We start from the raw sequence: 12,413 nt of genomic DNA, 5'->3' as shown, positions 1-12,413 counted from the left end.
CCAGAGTTTTGGGCGACACCATGCAGGAGATGGAGAAAATTAAGACAACGTGTCTCTTATTCACTTTTCGTTGCCCAGAACCTGCCATGGAGCTGCCCACCAAACACTGGCAGATCTGAGCCGAGTCAAAGACAAGGACAGCAGTCTCCAGACATTCCAAGGTGGAGGGCTTAGTCCAAAAATGTCCACTTGGTGCATGGACTACCCTGGCCAAATCACAGATGGCCAGGACAGATGGGCAGCAACCCTAAGAGACTGCAGATATGGGTGCATGAGAGGGATTATCTTTACCGGGTGAGATAGGAACAGATCAGTCTGGGGGGGTGGGGAAATGCCCACATTTGTAGAAGATGAGAGGGAAGGGAGCAGTGGGCTGGACTCCAGGCCCACGTCAGCAGTATAGAACCTGGGCGCCATCACTTTGCACCTGCAGATTGTGCAGGAGGTTCTTATGCATTTAAGGCTGGGAACAGCTGATGTTACCAGCACAGCTCATTTACCAAGATGCGCATTGTGCCTCTACCACCGTGTCACATGGAAGCTGGAGCCTAGGAAACACATCTGACAGATGGACAGAGGCCCTGGCACCCTCTGCACACCAGGGTGAGCTGGGATCTTTCCTAAACGAGAAGTAGGAAGTGGGGTGTTTGGAATTACATCCATCCCCCTCATACCTGCCACACACGAGAGGGGCAGCACAGACTGGCACGGATGCCCACAGAGCAAAGCATACTCCCCGCAACCAGATCCACCCGCTTTGGGTCCCGGGTGCCAGAATGGGGAAGGTGGACTGCAAGCTGCTTGACCAAAGAGCCTCTAGGTGATTCATGTGGTACCCTCCCTGCATCTCCCCTTCCATCTCCACTAAGTCGCTTCGGCTGCCCTGAGCACCTGCTATAATAGTCCCGGGGAAACCCTTATGCAAACTTGAGTCAGGAAGTTAGGGCCACTCCCAGACTGCAAGGATGTCTTTCTCCCGGTCTCCAGGCCCAGGACACCTCTCTGCCTCACATCCCAGCAGAGGTGGGGAGGCACTGGCCCCTGCTGGCCTGGGTTATTTGGGGGCGGGGGGATGGAGAGGACTGGGGGTGGGAAGGATGATGGCAGCGCACCACCCAGATCTGCCCGGTGGAGCAAACGCAAACAAAGGAAGCAGGGTGCGCAACAGAAACAGAATCAACCTAAAATGGCGGGGCGGGGGGCGGTAAATGAGCGAAGGTGGAGGGGAACCAAACCGGGTAGGGTGGCGTCCTCTTCCTAAGCCAACCCTCCGGTTCCTCACCTGGCTCGCGGCTCTCCCTGCTGCCTAGAGCCTGAGAAGGCTCTGGCAAACCCTTGCCCTAGAGCCTTGGTTCTGCCTCAAAGGAGGGCAGCGGAAGGCACCCTGGGGCCCCTGCCTAGTTCCTCCAGCTTGAGGACCGGCCTTCGGTGGTGATGTTCCTCAAACCCACAACATGAGGACTTGAGACAAGGACCTTGGCTAGCGGGTCACCTCCTGCTGCAGACCTGCCTGCCCAACTCCTCACTGTGCGTCCACCTCCCAGACCCCAAGAGTGGACACTGCTCTTAACATCCGAGACTCTGAGAAGCTGGGTTTCTGAGGGGTGAGTGGGCAATCAGCGCATGGCGCCCACTGAGACTCCAGGTCCTGGGGCACCTGGCCCCATTCTGGGACATGCAGACTCGTTCTCACTGACTACAAGCCATGGTGGATGGCAGAGCTGGTGCCAGGCCCCATGCAGCATGCAAGGCCAGCATGCACGGCGTGCTCACCCACAGGCCCCCCTTTCAGGGGATGGCAGCCTGACCAGGAGACAGGAGCCAGCTGCCCCCACTCCTTCTGGGGCGCAGCTGGCCGCCCAAGGGCTGTGGACCCTTTCTCTGTGCTCTGAGATGTCACGCCTGGGCAAGGCCCCAGGTGGCTCAGGGGAAGTAATCACTCAGCTTCAGAGAAAGCTGCAGCTCCAGAGAACAGGTCTGCAGCCTATGCACGCGGGGCCCCTTCTACGCCGGGCTCCTCCTCTAGCGAAGGGAGGAGAATGCGTTTGATCTCCTCTGGTGCCATCCTCCACATACATCCTCCTGGAGAGTCTGGCTCCCCGACCACTGAAAGGGTGAGTCCGGAGCATGCTTTCACCCCAAGCCTCTCCCTCCTTCTCCGCTCTGGCTGGGCTGGACTCCACCTGCATTGCCCCATGCCACGCCCATTACCCCTGCTGCTGGTACGGTACCTGCGGTTGGAGCAGCTTCAGAACACAGCGCCCAGGACAGCCAGAGAGGAAGAGGGCGAAAGAACGAGAGGGAAGAGAAAACAGCACAGGTGAAACGACAAGACACGCAATCACAGGACAGACAAGGTTCTGGCTCAAATCTGACCCAGACGGTGTGGCCAAGTGCTGGTCACAGCCCTGAGGATGCCACCTGGTGTTCGGGGATCATGTTCAGCTCCACTGGGGTCTGGCATGTTCCCATGGAAAACTTTCCTGGGTCTTGGAAACCTTTCTAATATACCCGCTTCTGCCTCTACTCAAGGACACCTAAGAGGTGGCAGCAGAAACAGTCCACCTCGAGTGCTATGTTCCCAGGTCTTTCTCAAAGGGTGTGTCCTTTCCTAGCTGGGCTGGGGTGAAGGAGTCTGGGTAACCCTCAGTGATGCCAGGAATTGAGGGCATAAGGTACAGGTGGTTTAGGAGGACATCAACGCCTGTCAAAAGGATGGTTCCTTCATCCCCAGGGGCAGGCGTTGAATAGTGCTGGGGTCGGGGGGCAGCGCATTTGGCTGAACGCTCCCCACACCAGCTCAGCCTCGGAAGGCTGGGGCATGTGATGGACTGGAGCCCGGAGCCACTGTCCTGCTGTCCTGCTGCCCCGCTCTATTGTATGAAGTAAGAAACTCAACTGGGGCCTGAGAGCCCTGAAAGGAATTCCTGAATTCGCTGCAGACCCCTAGGTTGAGAAGAAAGTCTCTGTTCTCTTGCCCCCTGGAGCTGAAGATCCTTCCCTGCGGTGGTCACTGGGGCTGGGCAACGGGGCTCTGTTTATCTGATGTTCTGTAGGTGGGGGGGAGATGGGGAGGGAGAAGAGGCTCTCTTTATGTATCTCCTTACAGAATTAAGTAATCAAGAAAGTGCATCATCCCTGGCCTGGCCTTTGGTAATAGGCATATATTAACCACTTACTCAAAGTCCGCCAGCCCTAATAAATTGCCCAAGTCCCCAGGAGATTGGAAGGGTGCACTAGGAGGGGAGCTTATTGTGTAGCTCACTCCTGGTTTACAAGAGCAGGGAGGTAGAGACAAAGCACTGTCAGCCTTTCTCTACATTCTGCCTGCCCCCTCTCCTCTCTGCTTCAGTGCCGGCCTGCTGGCCAGGGAAGTGGGGCCTGGGGAGGGATGCAGGGCTGCTTACGAAGCTGCACTGGGAGCCTGGGGTAAGGCAGCAGAGGCTGCAGGGTCTGGAAGCACTGCTCCTCTCCTGGGTTGGGGGTACGGGTGCTCAGGAGGTCCAGTCAGGCCAGGGTCAGGCCACCGGACCTCAGCCTTCTGGGGAAAGCACTAGACAGGATAACCTGTTGTCAGCTTCAAGGATTCCTAATCACATCACCCGTTCTTTGAAGTCTTCCCTTGTAGAATCAACCCTCCTCCCCTGCACAGCCACTGCACTTCTGCCATCTAAACATACACAGCTCATGGTGAATTACAATTAGATATTCCTGTGGACGTCCCTCCTTCTAGACTGTGTGAGCTTATTAGCTTTATATCCCTTGTTTTGGGTACAGCGTCTGGCACCTCATGTTGTGGGTGCTCAAGAAATGGCCTTTGAAGAGACCATGGTACCTCTGGAGAGGCAGAGCCCGCCACCCACTGTCATAGGGGATCTGCCAATATCGAGGCTTCTAGAGGCTCGCCTGCCCGAGAGGTTCCTGGAAGCCAGCACGTGTGCAGATGGGCCTGGAGCCCCCTCTAGTGGAGTTCTCAGGCAGGCGCAGCTCTGGGGCGGGGTGCGACGCTGCTAGATGCCAGAACCCAGGAGAGGAACTCATGTGCTCTCTGTGGAGCTGGTTTGGCAAATGACTGTTTCCAAACCCCCTTTCCTCTCCTCAGCCTGACAACTCCCTCAATTCAGGCTGCAAGGAGGGACTACACCTCCTGCTCTACTCATGGTCCCGGCAACTAGCTTCAGTCACAGCTGTTCCCCTCTCTTCTCGGCGCCACCAAGAGAGAAGAAGGGGCACCCCCAGAGCCCTCACGGGGCGGTCTCCATAGTACCGCTGCCTCCCTCACTAGGCGAGCGAGCATCTTCACTACTCTTTGGAGTTCGTGAGCACATTTACCTCCAGCACGCTTTCTCTCATCCCCTCAGCTCAGCTACAGTTCACACTCTCTTCCCTATTCCCCCACCAGAAGGAAAGATGACAGATGTTAAGTAGCTGAGCAAGTCAAGGCCAAGTGGGGATCCAGGTCTGATTGCAACAGTAAGAAGATGTGTTTTCCAGATACATCGCCGGTACCTACCTCTCAGCACACAGGGTGGCTCCCTCCTCTGGAGGGCTCGAGGGCCTGCAGCCTCTCCATCCCAAGAGGCCGGGCGGCCAGAGGCCCAGTCCGTGTTTCTCTAGGCATCTGAATTCCCCGGGACCATTCGCCCCGAGGCTGCCGCAGTGCACCTACCTTCATTCGGGGGTGCTGGTGACTCCTCTGTGACTGCTTCCCCAGAGCCCACCTGCGTCCTGGCACTGAGGGAAAAGCGGTAGCGCGACACGGGGTCTGCTCTTTGCATCGTGAGCTTGGTCTGATTGGGAGAGAAGTTTTCCACTATCTGCTTTCCTACTTTGGTTCCATTAACTGGGGAGAGACAGGTAAGTGGAATTGAACTTTAGCAACATTGACCATGATGGGTTACATAAGCTGCGGCTGGAAGGACGAAGTCTTCCCGACTCTGTTGGGAAGGGAACCCGTGGAACCTGCCCGTGATCTTAAGGACTCAGGGGAGGGAGATGATTCAAAGGCCGAGGGCTGTGCAAGAACTCCTTTCCGGCTCTTTGATGACGCACCAGGGTAACACTTTTTCACTGATCTCATTATCGCCAGCTCAATGCAAAGTTATGTGGCTGATTCTGAAAGATTCAATTTTTAATCCTCAAGCCTTTTCAACAGGGACAGAACTTGAAGTTCCTTTTTTCCTTTCAAACAGAACTAGGGCAAAACCACTAGAGCTTTTCGTTGTTAATGCCTCCTTTGTAAAAGGCCTCCTTTGTAAAATACCTCAGAGGGGGAAGGTCAGGTCCAGAGATGGATTCAGAACCACATACAAGCACACAGCTGGCTATCAAAATCCTTGACAGCACAATACCTGTCCTTTGAGCTTCACATTGAGGCACAACATCACCCACTTTAGAAGACTTAAAGTTTCTCAAATGAATGACACTCCTGTCCCTGCCTGGTGATGCTGAACTCTTTAGGTGAGGTCGTCCCGACCCAGGCTCCTGACTGAGCCACTCCAAATTCCATGGCAGCTCTACATACAGCTGCCTTACCATAAATGGCATCTTATTAAGGTGTCCCTGAGTGTCAGTGTCGTGCGGATTCCTATGCACATACTATCTGCCCCATCGGATGGAAGGTCCATCAGGTAAGGAAACTTCTCTCCTAGACGTGTAGGTGTTAGACACTCTACGATTCCTGAGGGCAGGGGTTGAATCCCTCATCAAACCAGAAGTCCCCTTTGTCTCACCGGGCCGACTGGAAGCTCCCTGCAGGAGGAGCTGTGTCAGGAGAGCAGGGATTGGGTCTCACTTGCCTCCCCTAACCCTACAGGAAACTTTTTCCCTGGCCCCTCTATCCCTCCACAATGACCTCTGTACCCATAGGCTTTCTACCTTGATTCCTTAGGAAAAGTGTTGAGAATGGGGTTTCTGATTCTCAGGTTATCCAAGAGAAAGAAGGGCAGAACGTACAGGCCACGTATTTGAGAGTATATCCGGTCAGGATCCCATTGGGGTGTTCTGGATGATCCCATTCCAGGTTGATTGTCTCCAGGTTGGGCTGCCGGACTCGGAAACGCCTGGGGGCACTGGGTACTTGGGGAAGGAGGAGAGAGTGGGGGAGATGGGGGAGAGAAGAGGGGCGGGCAAGATGAAGAAAACACAAAAAACAAAGCACAAGTATGAAGGCATTGACCTCTGGGCAACCCCCGTGCTGGATCACTGTTAAGCCAGAACCCAGAGAACTACGAGGTGGCCAGCGCCCATCGCCCCATCCAGGATGGCGTTTCCCCAGATCTAGGACAAGCATGGCTCAGACTCGGTTTACACGGGGAAGAAGTCAGTCAAGTTCTCCTTTAGCAACTACCCTGGGTTCAACACGTTAGGCTCTGATCCTGCAAAGAAACCTCCAAGTTGGGCAGTCATTCCCAAGGCAGGGAACCAATGTTAGCCGTTTGGTAATAGAGGCTGCAGTTCCCAGTCCTCAGACAAGGATTCTCACCACTGGGTCCAAGCATCAGGCCCTGGCCTCTGGGCTGAGAATGCCGGGTTCAGGGGTGAAGAGAGAGAAACCCATGACGGAACATGTGGATGGTGCCAAGAGCACGAGCGATGGGGAGCGGCTGGTAATGAAAACCCGACGAGGAGGGGAGACAGGAATACAGAGACAAGAGGGGAGAACAGAGGAGAGGACAAAGGAGGAAGAGAAGAAGAATGGGGAAAATAATAGTTAAGAAGGGAGAAAGGAGAAACAGAAGAGGGCAAAGGCACTGCCCGGCTGGTTCAAGAGGAGTGGCAGGAACAGGAGATGCGCCGGGACCTTGGCCCGTGTCTGCCTCCCAGGACCGGGGCGCCCACTGCAGGGCAGTCTCTAGACTACAGTGGTGTAACAAGAGTGAAGGTCCTTGGGTATGGTAAACCAACCAGGTGCCTCTTGGGGTCAAGGTGCCTGAGCTCCCTCAGGAGGTGGTAGGCAGGCAGCCCCGGCTCCCGCAGTGCCCTCGGGAGTCCGTGTGCACATCCCGTCTGGAATCATGTCAGCAGCCAGCACAGTCTCGTCTTGACGTACAGTCTCCTGTCAGGGCGGCCGCCTCGGTGACAGTGCTCTATGAGCACGGCCGGAGCTGCTCAGCTCGCAGGTCATCCCCCCTTGAGGTCAGGCAGAGGTCAACTTGCGCGGTCCAGGCCCAGCCACGCTGGCGCCGCGCAGGGCCGCCTGGCCGCGCCACCCTCATCCTGCCCTACCCAGGGAGCTGCGGCCGGACCTACCTCCTTCCGGGGTGGTGAACGCCTTGGTCTCACTGCGAGGCCCATCGCCTCGCCCATTGACCACAACCATCTCCAGCCTGTAGTTACTGTAGGGGAAGAGGCGGGACACCACGCCACGGAGGCGGTCGCCGGGGAAGCTGGCTTGCTGCCTCTTCTGAGACACCCACAGGCTCTTCAGCAAGCTGCTTTCCCTCCAGTAGTAGGCCTTCAGGACACAGGCAGGCTGGTAAGGGTTCGGCCAGGCAGAGCCAGGTTAGTTGTTAATGGCGGTGCTCGTGGTGACCGGTGTTCCCTTTGCTGGCCACAGGCTCCAAATCCCCAGTGACCTCGTCAGGCCCACAGAGGGCTGGGGGTGTCCTGACAGTCCCCATTCATGAGCCACTAGTGAGTGGGAATTGATGTCAAACAAAATAAGAGTTTTTGGTTTCAATCATTTTCTGAGCCATGTCGCCTCTCTGGGGAACAGGCAAGTCAGCCAAACTTACAGCTGAGCGGCTCCATCTTGAGACTTCTTTCCAAGCTGGGAATAGGTTGCTCAGGGAGTCCGTGCCAGAACAACAAATTTGAGCCAAGGGTCCAGGCACGGAAAGCTCTTTTCTGTGCTCAAGGACCGCATCACCTTGAGTTAGATTTAGTATGGTTTAGATTGGCAGCGGGCAGGAGTGGAAAAGCAGCAGGTTACCCCCGGAAGTCTGAATATAAGAAAGGGTTGGTTTCATCCATTGAAGTCAAATGGTTCCTTTTAATATTGTTTAAAGACCTTTAGGATAGTGACATGTCCAAGCCAATGGGAGACCAGGCTGTGGGGTGGCAAGAGCTTGGATGGGATGGGACGGCCTGTGCAAGGCGGTAGCGTCACAGGTACAGTCGAGAGAGTCTGAGACACGGGGTCTGATGAGCAGCGGAGGAGAAGCCCCAGGTCAGCTGTCACACGAGCATCACCCGGGGCCTCCAAGGGCAAGGTAAGGAGGAAGTCCAGACTTAAGAGGGGGACCCAAAGGGAGCTTTAGCCAGAAAAATCTCTAGGCAAGTAGGTTAAGGGTGCAAGTTGGGGAAGAGCTCATTTAAGCATATGTATCACCTTGCCTTCCTTCCCCTACCTACCAAATCCATTTCCTGAGAAGAGACTGACTCCCTCTGTGTGCCCCCAACTGTCCATCAGCCAACTCTCGATGACCCCTAAGCCTGTGTTACCCTGGGGGCTACAGCCTCCCCAGGAACTTTTAAAAAGAGCTACTCATCAGGGAGAGCCTTGCATACCCTGGGTTTTCTCTCCCTTCCCTTTCAAAGAGAGAGACGTCAGGGATGGAAGAGGTGGCCAGGCGAAGCCAAGGGCCTTGATAATCGGAGTTGGCTGTGACAACAGGGAAGGGTTTGTACCCTTCTAGTGGCTCTTCCGGTTAGTTGGGGCTTCATGAAATCAGACTGGGTGAGGCAAGCAGCCCAGCGGGGGGCCATTAGGAGAGGGGAGGGGTGTAGCTCAGCGGTGCCTCAACACTGTTTCTGGAGATACATGTGTGTCCACACACATGTATTACAAGCATAATGTGCTATGTATGGTCAACCCAAACCCAACACCCTTCACATGATTTTCTGCTGAGCAGAATCTCTCAGCATACCCGGTGCAGGATACATCTGGGTGTATATATATTTTTTCTGGGTATATTTTTGAACAGCTAACCCTAGACATCATCTTCTTGAACGAACTCTGGATCCAACAGCTATCCCGAGGGACCCCTTCCAAATATCTTATGGCCCGCATCTGCTACCCCCTCGTCCTGGTTAGCGAGCTGGGTGGTTAGACAGGGCTCGGAGCTGGCTTCCTCACTCGGTACTCTCTGAGCTGGCCCTGGACCGTGTCGGGGTAGACGCGGTTCCACTGAAGGCTGATGGCTGTGCTGTTCAGGACTCGGATTTTAACATCAGTGGGTGCAGCCCTGGGATCTGCAATGTGTTGGGACAGAGAGCTGGTTATGCAGGCAGGGCTGGGCCCCCGACTGCAGAGTCCCCTCTGACTTGTTCTCTGCTGGCCTGCACCTCCAGCCCACTCTGGACACTGGGTACTCCCTGAGGGCAGGGGCCATGCCTCCTCCACCAGCCTGGACTTGGAAGAGTGTGGGGAGGCTCAGGACAAAAGGGCGGCAGCACAGGTGGAGGGCTCTGCCTACACGTTTAGAGGGCGATTATGTGCAACCATCACACAGAGTCTCTGTTTGCCCCCCCATCCCATTGTCCACCCTTCCCCACCCTGCTTCGGGTCCCGGGAGGCTTGTCCTCTCTGGACCGTGTCAGCGGGGCTCCCCTGTTCTCAGGCTTCCAGATGGGTCTGCCCAACAGGAGGTACCAACAGGAGCTCCCAGGGCAGGAGAGGGAAGATGGTATCTATCCCCCTGGCTGCCTCTTTGCGGGGCGGCAGGATGACAGCACCGCACTCTTCTACACAAGGGCAGCCCTCGCTGGCCATGGTGACTCGCCCGCCGCCAGCCCCTCAGGGCCAGAGTGGTGTAACAGCATCCTGCTGTTGCTGGCCCTCCAGCTGGTTTGCTGTACCTTGCTGTTGTCCCTCTAACCCTGTCCTCACATTAGAAATAGCCCCCTTTGAGTGGCATTTATTTCCTGCCAGGGCCCTGCAGGAAACGTTACCTACAGACTAAAGACACCCTAACCAAGTTCAGGAAAAGATTCTGATCCTGTGACTGCTTGCAAAGGGAGGGCCACTCCCTCCCCCATAACTAGTTCTCACCCCCGTTTTCTCTACTCTGCTGCAAAAGCAGTTGTGCCCCATCCTCTCTAAAGCATCTGCCGCAGGGGTACACAGATGCGATGGAAACCGTGAGGTGGTCCGTGAAGTCCATGGCTAGATGCTGCCTTTTCCATACTTACCCTCTAGTAGTCCCTACCGTCTTCTGTCCGGACGTGTCTGCCACCACGGAGATGAGGAGTGGGATGGACGGAGGGCCTGCTGATCCCCTCTATTTATCTCCCAAGTGGGTCCAATACATAATCACTTCCAGGGAAGTGCCCAACCCTCACTTCCTCCCATCTCACCGTTATGAACCCCACTGGCCCCACTCCTGACCCCAGCATTGGCCCTTGTGACTCTGCTCCTCCCCAAGACTCTCCTCCTCCCTTCCTTCTGGTCACCTCATCCACCTACATGATTCCTTCTTGGATCAGACCCAAACACACCAGGACACGGATTGCCCTGACCAGGAGGGGCGTCACCGACCCTCCTGCCTTGCTCAAAAGCCTACAGGATTGATGTGCTGGGGGCAGAGAGGCTACCACCATCTGGAGAGCCAGGCACATACTGCTACATATATGCCCAGAATTGTGTTGATTTACCCAGTGACAGCCTCCAAAGAACTTCTCTTTTTATGTTCAATTCCAAGGGCCAAGAGCAACACTGGGAATGTTGCAGTGCCTGGTGTGGAGCATTCCAGGCTGGGGCTCTGTGGACCTTGCTCCCTCAAGGATTCCCCTGGGGAGCCCAGGGAGGAGTCTGGCCTGTGGCCCTGCTTCCGGTGGAGGCGTCTAATTATGCCCGTTGGGACGGATGGTCCGTGGTGCTAGCAGGCCCTGGCAGTAAGGTAGATCAGAAGGCCTGGGCTCTATTTTCAAGCCTGACATTTGCTATTGTGCAATATTGGCAGGGGTTTCCCTTGCAGGGCCTCAGTTTTCATGTTGATAAAGTGAGAGTATTGGACTAGGTGACGACGTTCAAGAATACTAACTAGCGTTCAGATGATACCATCTCCGCTCCCGGCATTACCTGGGGCCTGTCTGCTCTAGGTCACTGTAGGGGATTTCTCTTCCCTGGGAACTGGCTGTCCTCCCAGGATGTTCTCGGAAGACCCCCGACCCGCTCTGAGATTCCTGGTCTGTGAGGGTGGCCTGTGCAGCCCAGCCGTCAGGGTCCTGGGTGGGGACAGGGGAGGGTACTCACAATCTTCTCCGGAGTAACCGATGACAGTGCCTGGTTCAGGGCCCTTCCCAAAGTCATTTTCTGCCTGGACTCGGATCTCATAGGGCACGTAGACGGGGGTCTGCCCCACCACATAGCGGGAGCCCCACACAGTGACGTTGTTCCAGGTCTCTCGGGTCTCTCTCCGCCGCCACTTGACGATGTAGCGCAGGTTGGGGCCAAAGGCGGAGGTGGCGTTCATCGGCTGAGCAGGGAGAGAGATGGCAGGAGTGGAGAGGGTGCAGGCAAGGAGCCCAGGTCACCCAAGGCTCGCACTCTTTCTGTGCCAGGCACCCTGCCCCAACCTGCCCAACAGCGGCCAGCCCCCTGGCAGAGCTGGGGAGACCATGGCCCCCACTCTGAGTCCCCCTGGAGCCTGGAGTCCTGTGAAGCCAGCAGCGTGCAGATTTTCCACCCAAGCCCTAGTCCCTCTGATTCCGCAGCCAGCCCCCTTGGCAGGTGCACAGGGAGCGAAAGCTTTATTGTCGACAGGACTCTTTCCTGTGATGGAGCAACCAGAAAACAAAATATGGACAGTGATATAATGTCTCCAAAGTCAGAAAGGGGTGGGTTTGGTTCAGCCACAGCATGCCTGCTGCCAATGAACTCAAAATTCCAGATTTCAGTCCTACTTAATCCTTGCATGTCTGCCCTGTCCTTCCCAAAAGGCCGGAGCTGGGAGTGAGCAAAACTCTGTTTTTGTTCCCTAAGGGCCTGGTCCGGGAAGCAGTCCCCCGGGAGCCTGGAATACAGAGCCATAGACCAAGAACCGACCCTGGCAAGGTCGTGCAAGATGAGCCCCGGTGTCTTAAGTCTGGGCTCAGCCCAGTTGCCAAGGCTGCTGTGAAATCAGGCTCTCTGAGGATGGGGATGGTCGTGATTCCAAACTCTGTATCTCCCTGTTTCCATTACTCACGGCAACAGCACAAAAATGTTAATATTTCAGTGGGTGAATTTGCATCTCTTAGACTTGGCAGGGGTTTGGAAAAAAGTCATTTTGAGGCCACATATCCCAGTTTTGGTTTGGAAAATGTGGTCAGTGAGCTGAGATGAAGATGAGCTTTTTCAATCCTGGCCCGGAGGACATCTTTTGAGTCACCTTGTCCATCCTGGACTTACAGATGGCTGGCACTGGAGGACCACTCAGAGGCTGGTCTCTCCCCACTCCCAGCAATCTCCAGTGACAGGCTCCCAGAAC

The 12,413-nt window shown here is 55.6% G+C and overlaps 1 protein-coding gene across 1 annotated transcript in view; it reads right to left on the bottom strand.

The window, feature by feature from the left end:
* NFASC (neurofascin) overlaps positions 1 to 12,413 on the bottom strand; it is a 188,944-nt gene that overhangs the window by 23,003 nt on the left and 153,528 nt on the right. Inside the window, exons 21-26 of the mRNA XM_068538469.1 lie at positions 11,198 to 11,420; positions 9,080 to 9,195; positions 7,252 to 7,456; positions 5,956 to 6,078; positions 4,670 to 4,843; positions 2,232 to 2,246 (exon numbers count right to left, since the gene is read on the bottom strand). Coding sequence (XP_068394570.1) covers positions 2,232 to 2,246; positions 4,670 to 4,843; positions 5,956 to 6,078; positions 7,252 to 7,456; positions 9,080 to 9,195; positions 11,198 to 11,420 — 856 coding nt within the window. The remainder of the gene's footprint in view (positions 1 to 2,231; positions 2,247 to 4,669; positions 4,844 to 5,955; positions 6,079 to 7,251; positions 7,457 to 9,079; positions 9,196 to 11,197; positions 11,421 to 12,413) is intronic.

Source organism: Eschrichtius robustus, chromosome 3 (assembly GCF_028021215.1).
Source record: "Eschrichtius robustus isolate mEscRob2 chromosome 3, mEscRob2.pri, whole genome shotgun sequence".
Classification (NCBI taxonomy): Eukaryota; Metazoa; Chordata; class Mammalia; order Artiodactyla; family Eschrichtiidae; genus Eschrichtius; species Eschrichtius robustus.
This window is presented reverse-complemented; position numbering and strand designations above follow the sequence as displayed.